The 21,545-nt window shown below is 54.0% G+C and overlaps 1 protein-coding gene across 2 annotated transcripts; it reads left to right on the top strand.

Moving 5' to 3' along the window:
- The first annotated feature begins 6,417 nt into the window (after positions 1–6,417).
- SPRYD3 (SPRY domain containing 3) lies at positions 6,418–21,292 on the top strand. Of its 2 annotated transcripts, none has more exons than XM_082849238.1 (11): positions 6,418–6,498; positions 7,981–8,127; positions 9,137–9,212; positions 9,674–9,798; positions 10,102–10,237; positions 11,137–11,322; positions 18,043–18,192; positions 18,623–18,680; positions 19,296–19,415; positions 19,501–19,667; positions 19,992–21,292. In XM_082849238.1, exons 1-11 carry the CDS (start codon positions 6,476–6,478, stop codon positions 20,124–20,126), a joined length of 1,323 nt encoding a protein of 440 aa, XP_082705364.1. In that variant the 5' UTR covers positions 6,418–6,475; the 3' UTR covers positions 20,127–21,292. The 2 variants fall into 2 exon arrangements, with proteins under 2 accessions (XP_082705364.1, XP_082705363.1); XM_082849237.1 differs by having other exon boundaries at positions 19,501–19,673.
- Positions 21,293–21,545: the final 253 nt, after the last annotated feature.

Genomic DNA, 21,545 nt, shown 5'->3' with positions numbered 1-21,545 from the left:
TGCTCCCCGAGCTTTCACACGCTGGTCTGTCTACCCCACCTCCCCACCCCTGGCCGCCCTTCTCCAGGCAGTGCCCCGCCCATCTGAGACTCCTAGCTGAGCCTTCCTTCCTAGAGGGAGGAAGAAGGACCGTTTCCTTCTGCAACCCACACCCACCCAGCTCTGGGTTACGCAACACCGGCCATCTCATTCTTTCCTAAAACAACGGCTCTGGGCAGTGACTAAGTTTAAATTCTGGTCCTCCAAGCAAGAATATAAGCAAGGCCTTCCTGAACTTTTAGGTAAATACAAAATAAAAAGAACTTTACTCCCAGCCCACCCCCTAGGGCTACCCTGGGACCCTAGAACCAGCATTTGGGGAGCAGCGTCTTCCAGTAGCCCTGAGACTGTGACGCAGATTGGGCAGGCGGGGGTGGGGGGGTGGGGGGGTGGCTGCTGGGGCAGTGGGAGGAGCAACTCTCCTCTCTCTGGAGGCTCTGGGACCTCCTCCTCCAAGCTCTGATCCCAGGGTAGCGAGCTCCATCCTGTCCCTCCGTCCTTATCACGATTTATTTTGCCCTGCACATGGTTCTAGCTAGGGCTTTTCTCCTCAGCTCCATCTTGCTGCTTCTGAATAAGATGGAAAGGTCTGTGGAAAGTTGAGATGGGGAAGAGATGGCCATACTCCCTGCAGGATCCCAGTGTGGCTTTTTAAAGAAGTTTGTATTCTTTGGTAGGTTATATTGCAGAGAAGCCCAATACTCTGCTAGTCTCTCACATCTACTGCTGCCTTCCCGAATTCCCCCTTCCCCCTCCCACATCACCACCGCCACCCTTACAGATTTCCCCTGTTTACTGCTACCCCCTGCCCAGCTTGGTCCCTCCATGCAGTCTAAGTACAGCCACGGCACAGCCCAGTCCCACCCGCCACCCCAGCACTGCTCTTGCCTCGACCCCATGCCTCCAGTATGGATGTCCAGAGCGGCGAGCTGTGCTGTCAGTGCTGGGGTCTAACCAGGCTCTTTCTCGCAGACTGAGACTCTCGAACTCTGCTTTTCCTCCCTTTGGGATGCCCTTCACCTCAGCACTCAGAGCAGAGGTAGGAAGCGCATGGTGCGTGCTCAGGATGGAGTGTGGGCCAAGGTGCACACACTCTGGGACTGTCTGGCCTCTGTGGAGAGAAGAGTTTGAGGAAAGCTTCTGTCAGGGCTGTGAAAAGACTAAACAGCTGGGGCTGTTACTTAGGCTTTTTATTTTTATTTATTTTTTATTTATTTATTTTTGTTGTTGTTTTTTTGCAGTACGCGGGCCTCTCACTGCTGTGGTCTCTCCCGCTGCGGAGCGCAGGCTCAGCGGCCATGGCTCATGGGCCCAGCCGCTCCGCGGCATGTGGGATCTTCCCGGTTCAGATCTTCACGAACCCGCGTCCCCTGCATCAGCAGACGGACTCTCAACCACTGTGCCACCAGGGAAGCCCTTTAGGCTTTTTATAAACAAACTTTGACAGGACTTCCTTCTCCTCTTGCAGGTTACACTCTGTCGTGCTGCTCCCTTATGCTCGTCATCTCTCACACCCAGCCCATCCCTCCAAATCCACGGCAACCCCAGGTGCTGACTTCCTTTTGAGAACCAGGGGTAAAGGAGGGGGCCTGCCTGGATCCTTTTGAGCTTTGAGTCTGAGGAAAGACAAGTAGTGGCACAGTCCACAGACAGAAAGCACCAGAGAGGAGGCTTAATGACCACATCATGACATGGCCTAAGTCTGGTGTGGGTCTCATGGGAACTGTTGCGATAACCTCCGCTGGTCTCCAGCCTCTGGTTTCTGCCATCTGTCCCACACACAGCCTCCCAGTTGGTCTTGCTCCTGTGACTCTCTCCTCCTCAAAGACCTTTGGCGGTACTCCATGCCCCCCTCCCCGCAAGGACCCATGCTTTCATATGCCAATCATGACCCTGTGGACGGTTGGCCCGGGAAGCACACTGGTTCAGCCATCTGGTGGGATGACCTTCCCCAAAACCTCTTGTCAGTTTCTCATCTCTGAGTCTGAACTGAGATTAGGGGAAGGGAAGGTGTGGTGCCCAGAGGTAATTTCTTCCCCTGAACTCCAAATTTTTAGCTCATAAGGATGAAATTCTCCCCACCATTCCTCTCACCACAAACCAAATTCTGCCACCTCATCCCCACCTGCTCAGCCAGCTGTCTGCCTTTCTTTTAATTCATCCACATAGTTGTGTTGCTATCTTAAATTTTTGCTTATCTTTTCTTGTGTCTTATTTTTCCAGTTAGATTATGAGTGTTGGGTTTTTTTAAATTAATTAATTAATTTATTTATGGCTGCGTTGGGTCTTCGTTGCTGTGCACGGGCTTTCTCTCTAGTTGCGGCGAGCGGGGGCTACTCTTTGTTGCGATGTAAGGGCTTCTCATTGTGGTGGCTTCTCTTGTTGCGGAGCACCGGCCCTAGGCGCATGGGCTCTAGAGCTCAGGCTCAGTAGTTGTGACGCATGGGCTTAGCTGTTCCACGGCATGTGGAATCTTCCCAGACCAGGGATCGAACCCATGTCCCTTGCACTGGCAGGCGGATTCTTAACCACTGCGCCACCAGGGAAGTCTCAGATTCTGAGTGTTTTGAGAACAGGAGCCCCACATCTTCTTCACCTCTGGACCCCCCAGCTCTCAGTTCATATAAGGAGTTCGGAATTGATAGAGGTAAAAGTTGTTGTTTTGGGTGGGAGCAAAGGCAGTCCTGGGGGAGGGCCTTGAGAGGTGAAGCGGGCGCACTGTAACTCTTCTGGAGGCTCCTCTACTTCTGAGCTAGCCCAGGCCACCCACCCCAGGGGGTCTTGTGGCTCTCCAACTCCTTTAACCCCTCCTCTCTCTTTTCCTATTTCTCCCCCTTGTTCTCCAAGTAAAGGCCAAAGAGACTGAGAGGCCGGAGTGTGGTCAGAGTTCAATAAAAAAGGGAAACCTGGCCCCAGGATAAACCAAAGAGGGTTTCCCGGAGAATAGGGCTTTATTTTTTTTAATTTATTTTTATTTATTTATTTATATTTTTGGCTGCGTTGGGTCTTTGTTGCTTAGTGCGGGCTTTCTCTAGTTGCGGCACGCGGGGGCTACTCTTCGTTGTGGTGCAAGGGCTTCTCACTGTGGTGGCTTCTCTTGTTGCGGAGCATGGGCTCTAGGCATGCGGGCTTCACTAGTTGTGGCGCATGGGCTCAGTAGTTGTGGCACACGGGCTTAGTTGCTCTGCAGCATGTGGGACCTTCCAGGACCAGGGCACGTGGGATCTTCCCAGACCAGGGATGGAACCCGTGTCCCCGCATTGGCAGGTAGATTCTTAACCACTGGGCCACCAGGGAAGTCCCGAGAATAGGGCTTTAAAGTAGAGTTTAGGGGACTTCCCTGGCAGTCCTGTGGTTAGGACCTGGTGCTATCGTCGCTGAGGGCCCCGGGTTCAATCCCTGGTCGGGGAACTAGGATCCCACATGCCTCATGGCAAGGCCAAAAAAAAAAAAAGAGTTTAGGAGAAGAGGGAGGAGGGCATCTCAGATAGGAAAGCACATCTTTGTGTAACAGAGATGAGGGGAAAGAGACATGCGTGTGAATGTGTGTGCATGATTTGTTCTGTCTAGATTCCCAGTGTCCCAATGATATCAGAGAAAGGAGAACTGGGAAGGGAGCAGAGCAGTTTTCTAGACTGGGCTGGAGTCAGCCAGATGGTTGGGAGTTGGGAATCATTAGTGGAGAAGAAATAATAACTGGGAGTCTGAGTTTTGCTTTTTTTGGTAATTACATGAATAAAAATATATTCAGTAGATTGATAGAGCATTTATTTATGTGGATGTAACTACATTATATGGACATAAATAGGGAGGAATTGTGCTCCCAAGGAGCTTAGAATTAATATCTGTCCATCCAACACACACTTAATAAACACCTAAAAAACCAATCGGGATGGGAGGGTATTCCAGGATAGAATGCAGACTGTAACAGGTTAATCTAAATGTATTATATATGTATGACAAAAACACACTGAGGGGGTGAGAAAAAAAAAAGGTGCTGACTTAAGTAATTTGGAAAACAGTGTTATGACTGGAAACTGTAAGGCTAAAGATAAATGTAATGGCATACTCTACACTCTACATAAACACTGTACTCTAGTTGATAAATTTGTTTCTCATGGGTTAAAATTTTTGCAACTGCTTAATATGTACTGGGGTTGAGCAAATAAGTAATGGATATTGGGTTTCTCACTGTCAGAGAGAAGTAGGGAGGAAGGCTAGAATGAACCCTGTGGTACTGGATTAGAGTAAGAGACTTCAGTGCAATCCTCATGGATTGGAAGACTCCATATTGTTAAAACATCAGTTCTCCCAAAATTGATCAACAGATTCAACGTAATCCCAATTAAAATCCCAGAAGGCTTTTTTTGTAGAAATTGGCAAGCTGATTGTCTCATATAGAAAAGCAAAGGATCTGGAATAACTCAAACCAACTTTTAAAAAGTACAAAATTGAAGGACTTATACTACCTGATTTCAAGGCTCATTATAAAGCTATAGTAATCAAAACATAAAGATAGAAAAACAGATCAGTGGAACAGAGTAGAGAGCCTAGAAATAGACCCACAAAAATACAGTAAATTAATTTTTTTCCTTTTCTTTAAACACTTTTTTTTTTCTTTTTTACTTGTTCAATAGATGTTTGACAAAGGTGCAAAGGAATTCAGTAGAGAAAGGATAGTCTTTTTAACAAATGCTGCTGGAACAACTGGACGTCCATATGCAAAAAAAAAAAGAAAAAAATTAACTCAAAATTAATCACAGATCTGGATAAAGCTGGTAATGCATAACCTCAATCTAATAATGAGTAAATATCAGCTAAAATGAAACTGAGGGATATTAAACAAGATAATTGGCATCTACTCTTCAGGAAAGACTGAATAACTGTCCCAGATTAAGGAGCCTAAGGAAACATGACAAGTAAATGTCAGTCACAGATCTGGGGTTCTAATCCAGATTTCCTAATGTCTGGTCTACACCTATTTCTGACACCTTATCTCCATTATGCCAAGTGGTCACTGTTTATAGTATAGGAGAGGATGGCTTCCATTTCATTCAACATTTGTACAGCACCTATTTATGATAAGAATAGGATAGCTCTCAGGGGTCTGAAGGAGCTCACAGTCCAGCAGAGACAGATCTACAAACAGAAGTTACTTTAATAATAAAAGTAAGACTGTAATAAGTGCTACAAATGAGGTGCAAACGACATGGTATAAGAATACAGAGGAGGACTTCCCTGGTGGCGCAGTGGTTAAGAATCCGCCTGTCAATGCTAGGGGACACGGGTTCGAGCCCTGGTCCAGGAAGATCCCACATGCCGCGGAGCAACTAAGCCCGTGAGCCACAACTACTGAGCCTGCGCTCTAGAGCCTGCAAGCCACAACTACTGAGCCCACGTGCCACAACTACCGAAGCCTGCATGCCTAGAGCCCGTGCTCCGCAACAAAGAAAAGCCACCGCAGTGAGAAGCCAGCGCACCGCAACAAAAGAGTAGCCCCCGCTCGCCACAACTAGAGAAAGCCCACGCACAGCAACAAAGACCCAATGCGGCCAAAACTAAATAAATAAATTTATATATATAAAAAAAAGAATACAGAGGAGGGAAAACCTTCCTATCTGGAATAGAGAAATTCGGTGATGGGAGGAACCGGGGAAGTCCTCCCCAGAACGGCAATAATCACCCTTTAGTAGGTGCTCAATAAATGTCAGTATCTTTCTTCCCTTCACATTATGGCCCCAGCCTAACTTTCCTTAAGTTACACCAACCCCTCTGTTCCTGAACAGCGTGCCGTTTCATGCCACTGCTTTTTGCATCCGAAGTTCTCTCCTCCAGGAAGGGAATGCCCTGCCTAGAATGAAGGAAAGGTAACATGAAATGGAGCTCGGGAGAATACAAAGTATATGTTAACAGGCGCACGAACTGTGGAGGCCAGCCTCAGGCTCTGCATCTACAAAAAGGATTTAATAAGACTCATTTCATAAGGTTGTTGAACGGATTAAAAGGACATTCCTTCAAAGCTCTTAGCCTCACAACTAACACTGAACGAGCGCTGAGGCAACAGTCGCAGTATTTGTGGGTGCGCAGCGACCTTCCCCGCCCACCCCGCCCGGAGGGAGCCGCCCCTTGACCGGCCAGTCAGCGCCCAGGGCGCCCAGTGTGGCGTCCGCGCTGCCACGTCGCCACCCCCCACCCTCTCGACACCCGTATTTAGTAGCCCCTTACCCGGCACTAGGTACCGGGTTCACCGGGCCGCGCCCGACCCGGCCTGCGTCCTTCGATTGGCTTCTGCAGGTGCCTGTTGTCCTCAGCCGCTGCAGATTGGCCGGGGTGGGTGGAAAGGGGCGGGTCTCGGGGACCGTTGGAAGGGCGGGGACCCGGATGTGTGTGGTGGCGGCGGCCGAAGAGCTAGTGAGCGGAGCTCAGAGGCCTATGGATGAGGAGGACGCGGCGGCCCCGGTAGGCGGGGATCGGGGGCGGGGTCCCCGAGGCCTCGGGTCGGTCTCCACGGAGCCTGAGGCGGGAGGCTGGGGTCCTGGGAGGAGGCTTCGGAGTCAGGGGCGGGGTCTTGCGCTCTGGTCACTGGTCTTCCTCCCTGGGGACCCTCCTTGGCCCAGTGCAGGGCCTGGGGAGGCTGGGCGTAGTCACACTGACGGGCCAGGGCCCCTTTCCCCCGGGTCTCATCTGAGTGATCGGGCTGTGCCCGGGGTGGAGGCGGGGCCCGGTGCGGCCGCGCGTCGGCGGCGCCAAGGCTGTGGGGTTCTAGGCAAGCAGATGCCCCTAGGTTGGGCGCCAACATCGACCTGGGGTCGAGCCCCCTGGCCGAGTGCCAAGGAGGCCAATTCTAGGGCTGCCCCACAGCTGCCTACCCTTTTGGTCACGCGGTGGCTTGTAGCTACTGCAGAAGCGTGTAATATGCGCATTGGGATTGAATTCAGCCTAGCCGAGGCTTCCTAAGCCCCTGCTGTGTGCAAGGCACAGTCAGGCCTGGATGGAACCCTTGTCCAAGGGTTTGGGGGATTGGAAGAGAAAGTACCTCCCCTTTTTGTCGCTTTGGGAAAAATTCGTCCATTCATTCATTCATTCATATGTTAGCACTGTTAGTGGTTTAAATACCTGGGTCATCCTACTCCACTCCATCTTCACTGCTACCATCTTTGGGGATGCCATCTCTCATTGGAACAGCTGCAGCAGCCTCCTAATTAATTGTTTGCCACTTCTGTTCTTGCCTCTTATGGGATCAGTTTAGTCTCCAACCAGCCGCCTGAATGAGCTTTACGATCTGATAAACCTTAAAATCATATAATTTTCTTGCATAAAACCCTCCAGAGCTTTCCCATCACACTTGAAATAAAATTCACACTCCTTAACATGGTCTGTAGGGCGTTGATCTGGCCCCTACCTTCCTTCCATCCTCTTCTGGTACATTCTCCCTCCCTCCCATTCCCTACACACTAGCCACCTGGCCTTTCTATTTTCCTACCATGCCAGCTGCCTTGCCCCTCGGGACCTGTGTCCTGGCTGTCCCTTCTGCCTGGGATGCTCTTTCTTGGGCTTGTTACGTGCCTGTCACCTTTTCATCTCATAGAGTTCACCCCATTATTCTTTATCAGAGCACTCTGCTTTTTCCTCCACTGTCTAACGTTGTCGTGTCTGTTTATTGCCTGTCATGCCTCCCCCAATAGAACGGAAGTGCTATGAGAACAGACATCCCATCCATCTTGTTCACAGCTGTATCCCTAGCACCTAGGACAGTAGGAGCACATAGTGGGAGCCCACTAAATGTTTGCTGAATGAAAGGATGAGGGTGGGGACTGTTGAGGTCAATCTGGGCAACTGGCTTCAAGTCCAGTGTCCTCTCCGCATTCTGGGTGGAACAGGCTGAGATACTTTGCTCAGCGCCTTGCTTCTTCCTCCTCAATCTCCTTCTCCCCCTGGCAGGTTTGTTCTCATGAACAAGATGGATGACCTCAACCTGCACTACCGGTTTCTGAATTGGCGCCGGCGGATCCGGGAGATTCGAGAGGTCCGGGCTTTCCGATATCAGGAGAGGTTCAAGCACATTCTTGTAGATGGAGACACTTTGAGGTGAGTTTCGGGGAGTGCTTCCACATTTTCCTTTCTGTGCCAGATCTTAGAGACGAAAAGGGGCTTTTGCAAAGGCAGAGGACTGTCTGCATTGCACAGCGAGGGGTATGCTGTAAACCCTGGAGGCCTTTCCGAATGGAGCAGTATATGCTTCTTCACCCCGCACCCCCCTCTGCCTGTGTCTGTGGGTCCCTCTGTCCTGGTCTGCATTGGAAGCAGTCATGTCAGAGATGGAGGCTGCTGGGGTCTCAGGAATTGCCCAGCTGCCTTGTTGAAAGGACTCCAGTGAGCCTGTGCGATGCCGGGCTCTCCTGCCTGCATCTCTGTAGTTGGGATCGGTGAAGAATGGCCATTTCAAAGGCAGTGGATTTCCTGTTTTGTGAAGGACAGTCCTGTAGTGCATCCTGCTTACTGCCTTCCAACCCTTTGGTTTGTGTGTTTGTGTTTGTTTTCGCTCTATTTTCTGCCTTGAACCCTTCCCTTGACTCCATCCGAGTCTAATTCTCTCACAAAGTTGTCACTGGAAGCGGGGGAGGAAGTAGTGCTATCTAGCCTGGAGACAAGAAAGCTGAGGAGTGGGGACTGAGTAACTGTCTTCCAATCTGCAAAGGGCTTTGGTCCCGAGGATAGAGACCAGCCGTTCTCCAGCTCCACCGAGGACAGAGCCAGAGGAAAAGGGCCGAAGCTGCAGCATGAGGGACTGAGGTTAGACAGGGTTGTGAGACCCCTAATAGGCAACTGAGGGAGGCTCCGCCTTCTCTTCCCCACCGGCAGTGAAGAAGCCAGGCTTGCATTGGACTGGTGTGGGCTGGGCCCTGGCTGGAGGTGGCGGGTGGGGTGGGTGACCTCAAGTATCTTGTTATGGTGTTTGTGCAGATGTCCTGAAGTATGGCCTGATGGATTCTCTTCTGTGCTGGCCCTCACAGGGTGGGGGTTGGGGATGCTGAGGCCCTCCCCCCAACCCCTGGACTAGGCTGCTAATGGAACTTCCCCTTCATTCCTCCTTCAGTTACCATGGAAACTCTGGTGAAGTTGGCTGCTACGTGGCTTCTCGACCCCTGACAAAGGACAGCAATTATTTTGAGGTGATCAAGGCAGGGGTTGGGCAGAGCAGGGGGTGAGATGGTTAAGCTCCAAGGCGCTCTTTTACTGGGTTCTTGACTGGTCCTTTACATTTTCCATCAGGATTATCCTGTTGGCTGGGAAAAGGGCCCAGGATAGCATGGTGCCTAATCTGAGAGACACCCTAAAGTCCTTTCACCCTGTCCCTTCTGCTCTCCTGCACTTCACCTAGGTAGACTTTGACCCATGTCCTTTCCCACCCCCTAACCCAGGCCCAGCATCTACTCCATCTCCCATCTTTTTCCATAGCTTGGAAATTGTTTTCTAAGTAATTGTGGTAAAGTGGGCGCCCACTTTCCCCAGTTCTCCCTCTGAGTGCCCTGACTTTTTCTCTGATTCCCCTGTCTTTTGCTCTTTGAGCCTCAGCCCCCTTTGATGTCTAACTCCCCTCCCTGCTAACTGTGCCCTGCTCTCCTCCCTCCAGGTGTCTATTGTGGACAGCGGGGTCCGGGGTACCATTGCTGTGGGACTGGTCCCTCAGTACTACAGCTTGGATCACCAGCCTGGCTGGTTGCCTGACTCTGTAGCCTACCATGCTGATGATGGCAAGTGAGTTGCCTTTTGTGGAACCCGACCCCTTTCCTACGGATTTGGGAATCTTGGATATAATGGACTACCTCAGGGTGGCTTTGGCTATTCCTTCACTGGTCTTGGGGTATTTTCATAGACCTTTCTGATAGGGACAGGAAGGTGGCCTGTTGGCTACCCTTGGAGGTTTGCAGACTTAAAGGGGAAGGTGGAGCTCCCCCGAGAACATAGGTCGATGCCGTTGCGGAGTGATGGAAGCAGGAGCACTGGGGAGAGGTTGGGAAGCCGGGTTCGGGTCCTGTGTCTGTGCTGCTCTGTCCACAGGCTGTACAATGGCCGGGCCAAGGGCCGCCAGTTTGGGTCAAAGTGCAACTCCGGGGACCGGATTGGCTGTGGCATTGAGCCAGTGTCCTTTGATGTGCAGACTGCCCAGATCTTCTTCACCAAAAATGGGAAGCGGGTAAGTGGGACATCCTGAGTGGGATTTAAACGGCTTGAAGCTGTCCAGGGATTTGTGTGAGTAAAAGAAAGAGTCTGCTAGTTGGGGCTTGCTCAGGGCCCCACGGGCTTATTTCCCATCTTCTTCAGTTCAGCCTCAGATTCTCCTGGGGTCTCCTGCATGTAGGAGAAGATGCTCCCCACACCTAGGGGAAGCTGGGACATTCCCCAGGTGATGGACGCAGAGGGGCAGGTTTGTGCAGCGGAGGAGGGGCAGAAACTGTGGGGGACAGAACTGGTGATATGGGGGAAGGTTTTGAGCAGAAAAAAAGATGGGGAGATTATGACCTGGCTGCATAAGCTGGAGGTCCTCTTGGGATTTTGACTTGAATGCTTTTGGGGATATGTCCTTTCTGTGTTTCGTGTTCCTTATTTCACTTCTCCTTTCCTCCCTCTTCAGAGAGAGACTAGTGATGGTGAAGGGATGGGATAAGAGCAAATAGGAGAGACCCCAGCTCTCTTTCTTCTTCTCCCCAGCCCCGTCTCCCACCCTTCTCAGGGTGGGAGAAATTGCCTTCTCAGGCCTCCGCCGGCCAGCCTAGTGGTCTTCCTTCCTTAAGCACCTACGCTCAGCACTTTCCTGCTCCAGTCCACACTCACGCGTACCTAAAGTGTTTGCGGGGGGCGGGGGGGGGTTGACAAGAGACTTGTGTTTGCCTTTTAGCTCCGTGGGTACCTTGCTCAGCTAGGAGTACTCAGCAGCTTTTTATGCTTCTCTGTACCTCTGTTTTGCTACCTGTCAGCGTGTGTGATGATGACTGGTTGCATCATCTCAGAAGTCCCCTTGTGAGAATTAGATGAGCTGTAGAAAGGTGAGCCAGGCGGCAGCTCCCTCCCTTCCTCCCCCTCCCTCCGCTGCAGGTGGGCTCCACCATCATGCCCATGTCCCCCGATGGGCTGTTCCCAGCAGTGGGCATGCACTCCCTGGGTGAGGAGGTGCGGTTGCACCTGAATGCTGAGCTGGGCCGCGAGGACGACAGTGTCATGATGGTGGACAGTTATGAGGACGAGTGGGGCCGGCTGCACGACGTCAGAGTCTGCGGAACTGTAAGTAAGGGGAAGGGTAGGGCTGGGCAGAATCCCGGGGTCTCCACAGAAGCATGTCAGGATTGCTTAGAATAGGGAGTGAAGACATGGTCTTTTTAAAAATTACTTTATTTATTTATTTATTTTTGCCTGTATTGGGTCTTCGTTGTGGCGTGCGGGCTTTCTCTAGTTGCGGCGAGCAGGGGCTACTCTTCATTGCGGTGCACAGGCTTCTTATTGCGGTGGCCTCTCTTGTTGCGGAGCACGGGCTCTAGGTGCGAGGGCTTCAGTAGTTGCGGCACACGGGCTCAGTAGTTGTGGCTCGTGAGCTCTAGAGTGTAGGCTCAGTAGTTGCAGCGCACGGGCTTAGTTGCTCCGTGGCATGTGGTATCTTCCCGGGCCAGGGCTCGAACCCATGTCCCCTGCATTGGCAGGCGGATTCTCAACCACTGCGCCACCAGGGAAGTCCCAAGACAGGGTCTTTTGTAGCATTTTGGAAAGTGGGAATTTTGTCAGGAGAGCCTGGCGTCCTGACATGATTCTTGAGTCCAGATCTGTGTTCTCCTTAGTGGTGGTCCTCTTTCCTGCCTTCCCTTTGTTTGAGAGCTCAGCCTAGTTGCTTAACCCTAGGAACGAGCAGTAGCCAGTAGCTCTCCTTTGCCTTCTTTGGTTCCTTCAGGCCCCCCACCCCTCACCCCATGCACGCTGCTGCCCTGCACGCCTGCCTTTGAGAGGCTGGGCTGACTTGGAGGCCGGATGCCTGGAACACCCTTTTGGCTTGATCCCAGCCCAGCTAGCACAGTTTTCCATTCTCTGCATTGTGGAGCAGGTGTGGTCACAAATCCCACTCATGCTGGGGAAGGTTCTTTGAGTTCTTTTTCGAGTAAGCATCAATGACAGTCTCTTCTGCCTTCCTACATTTTATAGAGGATGAGAATAGAGGCAGATAATGATTCAGTGAGAGTCCTTGATCCTCCAAAGCTGGCGTTTTTGTACATCTCACCATACCTGCTTTAGTCTCCTGCCTAGATTTTAAACTTTCTTGGGAAGTGTATGGACCTTGAGAGAGGGAAATTCTTCATATCTACCCTCTGTGCCTCTTGCTGGTTTGGGAGTGAATGGATGCTGACTTAGGGGTCTGGCCCTGACCTCTAGTGGGCTGCTCGGGCCTTCCACTTCCAATTGTCCCTCTGCGGCCCTCCCGCTCCTTCCCTCCTTCCCGGCTCAACTTTTTCCTCCACCCTCTGGCATTCTCACCCCAACCCAGGCTGTTTTCAACTCAGCCTTTGATAGCAAAACAGAAGCAGCCGGGGCGGTGGGGGGGGGTGGGGTGGAGTGGGTGGATTATGAGTAAGGCTCTCCACTCTGGAGTTCAAGGTGAGTCAAACACAAGGAAAATGGCAGAAAGTGTGGCCTCCTGCAGCTTCGGGCACTCTGCACCCCCTTCTGGCACTAGGGTCCAGGAGGCCTCAGATGCCCACTCCCTGACCTTCATCCCTCCTTTCTTTTCCCCTTCCACCATCATTTTGACAACATCTGCAGAGTTGAGCTTGGGACTGAGCCAGGGCGATGTTCCAGCTCTCATCCTTGACCTCTCCTCAAGAGTTTTTTCCTGGCACCCTTTCCCTGCCTGGACTTGTCCTGACTCTGCTCCCTGCTCCTCCCAGGCAGTCTTTTCTAATTGATGCGGAATCCTGTAGACATTTATAAATAGCCTTCCTTCCTCCCTGCCCTTCCCCCAGTGCCCTCAGGCCACACATTTAAGGATTTTTTTCTTTCTTGACTTAAGCTGTTCAGTGTAGCTCTTCTGTCAAACCCGCACCCCAGCTGGGGACAGCTGCCAGGGTAGGCACACTGCTCCCTGCGCACTTGCTTCTCTGGGGCAGCCGTGGGCATGAGCCTCCTGAGGGACGCAGGCTTCTCTTCTAGTCTTGCCAACTACCTCATCTTTCAAATGAGGGTGACTTAACCAGTTTCTGCCAGCCCCTCGGCCCCCCATCCACTCTTGCCTCCTGAACTTCTTGCCTCATCCTTTTTGTCCCTCTGACCATCCACTGTATTTCCGATCCAGCAGTCAGAGTGGTGTCAGCCTGGAGGAGCCTGGGAGAGGTCATTAGGCTGTGCCTGTGCCTCCTATTTCTAAAGATGTCCAGCACAGCTGCTTCTCCTCTCTGCCCTTCCTGTTTTTACGTCCCCCTCTGTGGGGAGCCCTTCCCTGAGACCTCAGACCTCTGCTGTTGTTGCAGCCTGTTTCTCCTGCCCCAGGTGATGTTCCCAGGAGGACACGCCATAGAACCATAAAGGTCTGGAGGAGGCTTTGATGCCATCCTGTCCAGGTTTCTCAGTGCAGAGACTGTGGGCATCTTAGGTGAGACAGTTCCTTGATGTGCAAGCCATTTAGCATCCCTGGTTCCCAGACCCAGGATGCTGGTAGCTCCGACCCCACCCCCACCCCCTGTGCCCCAGTTGTCGTGACTGCCCGACATTCCCATATATCCTCTTGTACTGCTGAGAAAGCAGTCCCAGAGAAAAGTGAAGAGACTTGATCAAATGTCAAACAGCGAATTAGCAGCAGAACTAAGCCCAGATATTCATTCCTTGACCCCTACCCCAGCTTTTTCCACTGTCTGATATATGCTGCTGCCTTCTGCCCAGGCCCACTCTTCTGTAGCCAATCTCTCCTACTCGCTTCTCATAAGATGAATCCAGAGTTCCTGGGCTTAAATTCCCATGTCCCTGGGGATTTCTCCCGTCTAGTGGCTTAGCCAGGGGCCTCCTAGGTGAGTTTACTTGGCTACCTTGGAATTCTTTTACTCCTATAGCCCTTTCTCCCAGTTTTGTAGTCTCAATTATCCTCTTTTCTCCCTTCTCACTGGTTCTTCCCATACAGAAGAATGAATTCAACTCCTGACCCTTTTTTTTCCTCCAGCAATTCATTATGAAAAGTTTCAAACATACAGGAAAGTTGAAAAAATAGCACAGTGAACACCCACTGTATCCCCACTATCTAGATTCGAGAGTTGTTAATATTTAGTTGTGTTTGTTTGATCTGAGGATCTATATATAGACAGACCGGCTCTTTCCAGAGGGAAGTCGTTCCCTGCTTCCTGTGGCCTCACTTTCCCCTCCTAAAGAGCGCCCCCTTCCCTGCGCTCCGGGATGCTGAAGAATTGCTGTTGCGTTTGCTCAGGCGTGGGGTGCTCCCCCTCATTCCTGTCCCCAGGCCTTGCGCAGTGAGGTAATGTGGCGGGGGGGGGGGGGGCAGTAGGTAGGGCTGGGGGATTAGACTCGTTCTGTCTTTGTTTCTCATTTCTGTTCATAGCTCCTCTAACAACTCCTTAGTGACGGGGCAACAGCCTTGGTACACAAAGTGGGGTGAATGAGGCCCCACCCTCTCAGGGGTCCCCCCCGGGCCCAACCCAGGAGGAGACCGTGTTGGGGCCTGAGCTGGCCGGTGGGGAGCATGTTCTTGGTTCGTGTTTCAGTTGCTTCTAGGCCCTCCGGGCACTGAGTCCTCCCTTGCTGCTGTCAAGAGGGATTAGGGTCTCTGCTAGCAAGAGGAGGAGGGCGGGTCGCAGCAGGAGAGGAGGCTGAGAAGGGCTACTGGTATGAGGGAGGGGGCGGGGTGCAGGAGGCTCTCTGCACTCTGGTCTGCAGCCTCCGCTCTGTGGAGTTGACCTGTTTGGCCTCTCAAGGCTTCCGTTGTGTGTGGAGGGAGGTGGGGTGGGGAGGGGGTCTTGGGAGCCTTAAGGAAAGAGTTCCCCACCCCCACCAAAGATGTAAAGGAGCATGCCTGTTGATTGGGGGTATTGTTTGCGGAGAAATACTGGGAGGAAGACAGTTGGCCCCTTGGGATGGAGTCATCTGAGGAGTGTCCTGGGAGCCCAAGGGAGCATTCTAGTTGGGGGTAAGGGCTGAGGTGAGAGAACCTTTCCTTCTCTGTGACTGGCAGTTCCAGTCTGTTGTAGCTTGGGGGCGACTGTTAATGTTTAGGGAGCATGGGAACTTTGGGATATTCCAGTATCACCCCCATTTCCTGAGTCAGGGAAAGGCTGACGTGTGCATTTATCACCTACCGGGGGTCAGGCTCCAGGCTAAGCCCTTGACACTCACTTCACTTCATCGTACCCATATTTGGAGATGCGGGTAGTGGCACCCCTGTTTTACTGATGAAGTATCTGAGGCTTAAAGAAGTGAGAGTCACTTGCTTGAGTTTAGTGACTAGTAAGTAATAGGAGCTAGGATTTGAACCCAGGTCTGTTTGATTCTCTTTCAAACTAAGAAGTATCTTGGGAATTTCCTGGTGGTCCAGTGGTTAGGACTCCATGCTTCCACTGCAGGGGGCACGGGTTCGATCCCTGGTTGGGAACTCAGATCCTGCAAGCCCTGTGCCATGGCCAAAAAAATGTAGAAACTAAGAGGCACCTGAGGCACAGATTGAGGGACCAGCATCAAGATTCTAGCAACTCAGACTCTAGGTGCTAAACCTCTCATCTTCTCTAGGTTTCTACCAGCCCTAGTCTAAGGAGGGGAGGAGTGCACTCAAGCAAGGATCTATCAGGGAGGCCAGACTCTCCCCTACCTGCTCCTCTGAGTGCTCTGAGAAGGCTCCCAGGGCTTGGGAGGACTTTGCCCAGGGGCAGGAGAGTGGATGCAGAGGAACAGATGAATCCAGGGGCTTACACCCTAAGGGGTGGGTGGTTCCTCTCTTGAAGAGGTGGCTTGTGCATGGCCCTAGTCTTCCAGGCATTCAGCAGCCTGTCTGAGCTGCTCTGCGGGCTGGGGAGTGGGCTTTAGAGTCCCACGTTAGTGTGTTTCATCCTCCTGGCCTTTTAGCTTAAGGAACCATCCCCACCCTATCCACAGACAAACCGGCAGCCTGCCCTCCTCTGGGCTGAGGCAGAGGGAATGGTTGGGCGGGTTTTTCCCAAGGATCAGGATCTGGGTCTGCTGTCTCTTGGCTCTGGAAGTGGAGAACACTGTGTTTCCTATGCAGAGGCCAGTTGGATGGAGTGGGTCAAGGGCAGCTGTGGGATCCCCCACCCAGTTCTGCAATGCAGGGTGGAGAGGTTGGGCTGGGGGCTGCTCGGATTGGGTGGAGTCTATGTTAGTTAATGTGCATCATACCACATCCCTCCGGGCCCTGTGGGGAGAGATGCAGAGGAGGAACCCAGGCCACGCCGAGAACATACAGAGGACCAGAAATAGAATGTAAACAGTGTGGGCCTTCATAATACCCAGTAAATCAGAAGACCACCTGCAGGGGACCCCTTTCTGATGGAAGAAAGCAGTGTGAGATAATGGAGACTTGGGCTAGGAGAATGAATATCACAGAGCCAGTGTAGCCCGAAACATGTATGGTCCTGGCTGCAGGAAGGAGAGAAGAAAGTTTAGGTGGCCTCCTGTACACCTCTGGCCTTTCTCCTGGTGCCCCCTGTCCCCCACCTCCAGTTCTCTGGGGAGGAGGGGAGAATGGGCTTGAGGTGACAGGGCTTCGGGGATCCAGGGCTGAGAAGGGGGCCGAGTCCCTCTCTTGCCTCCCTGAAGGGGTTGCTGAGGATGCAGCGCCTGCCTCTGCTGAAGACACATGGAGGCTTCGGCACTGGTGCAGGCGAGTGTGATGCCTTTCCTGTTCAGGCAGGAGTTCTTTGTGGGGTGAGAGGCCAGCGTCCCGAGGCTTGCCAGGGATAAGTGGAGGAGATCCTCAGGGAGTGAATTTTCTTCAGGGCCGGAGGGGTGGGAGGGTAGAAGAAAGTCTTGAGGGGCAGTTTGGTTAATTAAAAAGGGATTAAGGAATCCCAGGTGATGCTGAGGGTGGGGGAAAGAGGGGATGGGGTTGAGTCACAGCCCTACTATCACCATGACAACTGATAAATAAATCCTCCCAGATCGGGGGTTGCCGCCCCATCATGCCCAGGCAGGATCACTGTGGGGCCGAAGAGCCCCAAGAGCCCATCAGTCAACTCCCCTCCACACCCCTGCTCCAGCTTGAAAGAGCCGTGAGGGGCTGGGGGCAGGAACGCCTGCCTTTCTAGCTTCTCTCTGCCTGCTCCCCTCCCTCGCATTAAATGAAGGAGAAGAGCTGGTTGTCCTCGGTTCCCTGGCTCCCCTCGACCCTGCTACAAACAGCTCTGTTCAAAGCCAAGTAAAACAAAGACCTTGAGAAATTATATCAGTCCCATCCCAGGCAGAACTGGCTTCTGGGCTCGTCTCCCCTCCCCCGGACGTCTGGAGTTGGCCCCTAACCTCTGCATCCTCCCTATCCGCCCGAGGCACCCTGAGAAAGCCATCAGGCTTCCTCTCAGCCTAGCCTTTGCTTCTCCTCTTCTCTGTGTTCAGAGCCCCTGGGTGGCCCTTTCCTGGAAGGGTGATTGAGGGAAGTGATGGCAGAGTGTACAGACCCCTGTGTGGTCCTGGCACTCAGCCATCTGGATCGCTGTGCTGCTCTCGCCGGGTCCCCACAGCAAGGAGAGGGTTTTTGGCTCGGTAGGCAGGTGGGCGCAGCCTTTAGCAGGGGCTCAGCCCTCTTGCTCGTGCTGCCACCTCCACGCCCCTGCCCCCATCCCTGTTCTCCCATGCCTGCCTGGAACCCTGAGGCCCACTTTGTGCCTCCAGGATCCCTTCCCTTTCGGCCAGGGCTTTCTGTGAGACCCAGGAAAACTGGTCCCCAGATGGCCCTGGAACCAGGTTTCCAGGGGTGGGGTGCTAGCCTGCCCCCCACCCCTGGTTCTTCCCCCACAGCTACTGGAGTACTTGGGCAAGGGCAAGAGCATCGTGGACGTGGGGCTGGCCCAGGCCCGGCACCCGCTGAGCACCCGTAGCCACTACTTCGAAGTGGAGATCGTGGACCCTGGAGAGAAATGCTACATCGCCTTGGGGCTGGCCCGGAAGGTGGGCGCCAGTGCTGGCTTTTGGCCTGTGGAGCTGCTCAGCTCTGGGGCTGTTGGGCCGGGGCCCGGAGCTCTTGGGGAGATCAAGGGGCTGGGCTGCAGAGGGAGGTCTAACCCGAGACAGAACAGGCCGTATGTGCCTGCCGTGTGAGGGCACAGACCCCAAGTCACCTCGGAGCTGAGAGAGGGTCGTGAGCGCACCACACGCACCAAGGCCTGGATGTGGGGTGGGGGGCAGCCTGCAGCCCTGGCTGGGAAAGCCAAGCACCTTCCCACCTTCCCCTGCGACCTCCAGTGCCTGAAGGGGTGAGGTTGCCGGGGTGGGAGCAGCCATCTGGGTCGTAGCTTGTTTCAGAAGTGGTTCGTAAGCCACTCTCGCATCCTCTTTCCTGTGCGAGGTACCACAGCTTTCTTTTCTTGTCTTGGTGTAGGATTATCCCAAGAACAGGCACCCTGGCTGGAGCAGAGGGTCTGTGGCTTACCATGCAGGTGCGTGAGGGGCTGCCCTGGGGAAGCTGGGGGTGGGGTGGGGTATAGGGGCACAGGGACATCCATTTCCCTGACCCCACACTAGGGGCCTCGCCTTCAGCATCTGGCCCGAGAGACTTTCCCCTGCCGCTCTCTGCTCTCCCCCTCCCAAGCTGCTAGCGCTTTGTCTTCATCTGTGTTTTTCCTCCCAGCCCAAAAAGCCAGGGGAGCAGAACAGGGGTGGGGGATCTGGGCCCAAACTGGACATTCCAGGCCTCTGAGTTGGCTCCCTCTGCACCCTTCCTGCAGATTCTGCATTTTCTTTTTTTTTGGATCGGCTTGATTTCCTTTAGGGCTTCCTTTAGAAAGGAGGGGCTGTGAGTTCCTGGTCCCGCCTCTCCCTCCCCTCCCGAGGGCCCCCCGCTCTCTGACCAGCTCCCAAGGGAGTTTCTCCCTTAGCCCCTTGAGGGGACAGCTGTGCGTCTCTCTTTAATCTGGTGCCCTCATTCTCTCTCCTCCCTTCCTCAGGGCCAGCGAGGGAGGGAGGGACACTTCAGCTTTAAGCAGGGGCCGCTCTAGGGGCTGTAGGGTGTCGGCCCCTCCCTCAGGTGTGTGTCCTCTCCCCTCCTCCGACAGATGACGGGAAGATCTTCCATGGCAGTGGTGTGGGGGACCCCTTTGGGCCACGCTGTTACAAAGGGGACATCATGGGCTGTGGAATCATGTTCCCCCGGGACTACATCTTGGACAGTGAGGGTGAGTGGGGTGACCATGGCCAACCAGGCTGGTCGGGCAGAGGGTGGGGGCAGTACCACAGGAGCTCAGGTTTCCTGGCCCCCAGGTGACAGTGATGACAGCTGTGACACAGTGATCTTGTCCCCGACCGCCCGAGCTGTCCGGAATGTCCGGAACGTCATGTACCTGCACCAGGAAGGGGAAGAGGAAGAGGAGGAAGAGGAAGAGGAAGATGATGGGGAAGAGATAGAACAGGAGCACGAGGGCAAGAAGGTGGTGGTGAGTGGGGTGGGTCTGGGGTTGGACTAGGGGTCTTGGGCCTCCGTGAGGTCTGGTGTTAGTGCAAAAAGCGGAGCCCAGGGAGGGGAGAGGGGAAGCCCTGGCTGCTGTGGGCGTGGGGCTGCTGAGTGGGGAGACTGGCTGGGACGCCGGTTTCCGGCCTCGGGACGCCCTCTCGTGGTCACCTCCTGCATCGCCCTCTGTCTCTCGCCAACGGTGGTGCGAGCTGGGAGTGACGCGGCTCAGGCCTGCGTAGCTCCAGCATCCTCAGAGGAGAGGCTAGAGCCTGCCTATCCCACTTTTCTCTTCCACCCCCAGGTTTTCTTCACTCGGAATGGCAAGATCATTGGGAAGAAGGATGCTGTCGTACCTTCTGGGGGCTTCTTCCCCACAATTGGGATGCTGAGCTGTGGGGAGAAAGTCAAAGTGGATCTGCACCCCTTGAGTGGCTAGGCCTTCTCCCCTGGACCTGCCCCTTCTCCCTCTCCTCGCCCTTTGCAGAGCCAGGTACCCTGTTCCTGACGCCCCGAGGATTTGCTTACCCAGCAGGCCCCAGGGGGTGTGTTGTCCCTCTGCCCTACCGGATCAGGCCCCTGCCAGGCTCCTCTGTGCCTGTGTTTCTGACCTGGTGCTGCCCCTGTTGTTAGTCCCTGGGCGAGAGTTCCTGGCTGGACAGGAACCAGCCCAAAGGATGGTGTTGCTTCATGGGTGGGGCCCACTGGCTTTGGCCGTGGGCTCCCGCGTGCCCCTCCCACCCTGGCCCGTGTGAGGGGAGAGGAGTGAGCGCCTGTCTCAGCTGCTGTTGGGCGTGAGGCTTGGCAAGGGTGGAGCAGGACACCCCGTCCTCTGTTTACCACAGGGTTCCTCTTCTCATCTCCTTTCCTGTTTCCTTTCCTCGTCATCGTCGTGTGAAGCACTTGCCGCTGTCATCCCCCCCCGGGCTGGGCTGGGGGGGCGCTCTCTTGGGCCCTCTGTCTCCTTCCACTGACGGGTGTCCCGAGAAGACTACTCGAGGGTCTCCGTTCTTTCCCCTGCGAGCCAGCTTCCTCCCTCACTGCCTGCTCAGGCACCACAGTCCCCCCGAGAATGCGAGTCTCTGGCTTCCCCCAGCTGTACACACGTAGATGGTGTCCATGACGTGTTTGATGGGGTGAGAGAGGGGCTGTCAAATCGGGGGACTGGGGCCTTTGCTCCTGTCTCCCCCTTGCCCTCCTTGGCTCACCTCTGGCACCCGTCTCTCGTTCCTGGGGAGGCAGGCGGAGACTCCAGAGCCTGTCTCTCCCACGTGGTGGGGGCGGGACCCCAGAGCCCTAGTGAGAGCCCGAGGGCACGGGGCCCACGCTCCCCTGCCCTGCCTTGCCCCCGCCCCTGCTTGCTGCCTGTGCCAGTTGCCTGTTTCGCTTCAGTGTTTGATTCTAGCGCTTAACGTGTCCTCCGCACCAAGCCCTCCGGTCTCCTAGCTGCTTGACCCCTGTCCCCTCCTCAGTGACTTCTGGGAGGGAGAGGCCTTGGTTTGGGCAGAGTGGGCAGGGCTTTGAGAAAAGGGGTGAGGTGTTGTGCTGCTGGGGCCTCCCCTTCGGCCCTCCCTTCAGGCCCTGCACTATGATGTATGAAATGTATGTACAGACCAGAGATGTTTATACAGCCAATAAAGATGGAGTTTCCATATTTATCAGTACGGCCGGGACAGGGGAATCCTTTCCAGTACAGGGGACGGCCCAGGGCACTTGCTCACCAGGCACGTGTGGACCAGTATGGGGCCAGGGAGGGGGATCGTGTGTGTCCCACAGGCCTGGCTTGGGCCTGGGATGCCCCAAGAAGCACAGTTGTGCCCCTGGGAGACCTGAGGCTTTGACCTTCCTGGAAACAAGG

The sequence above is a fragment of the Leucopleurus acutus genome, assembly GCF_964270905.1.
Source record: "Leucopleurus acutus genome assembly, chromosome: 11".
NCBI lineage: Eukaryota > Metazoa > Chordata > Mammalia > Artiodactyla > Delphinidae > Leucopleurus > Leucopleurus acutus.
The sequence above is the reverse complement of the archived record's forward strand: the minus strand, read 5'-3'. Positions and strand labels throughout refer to the sequence as shown.

Bases quoted from the DNA above. Each gene is read 5' to 3' on its own strand.
- SPRYD3 (XM_082849237.1), top strand. From the start codon at position 6,476: ATGAGGAGGACGCGGCGGCCCCG. The intron at 11,323-18,042 runs GTAAGTAAGGGG...CTTCCCCCACAG, and splicing joins ACGTCAGAGTCTGCGGAACT to CTACTGGAGTACTTGGGCAA. The intron at 18,193-18,622 runs GTGGGCGCCAGT...GTCTTGGTGTAG, and splicing joins CCTTGGGGCTGGCCCGGAAG to GATTATCCCAAGAACAGGCA.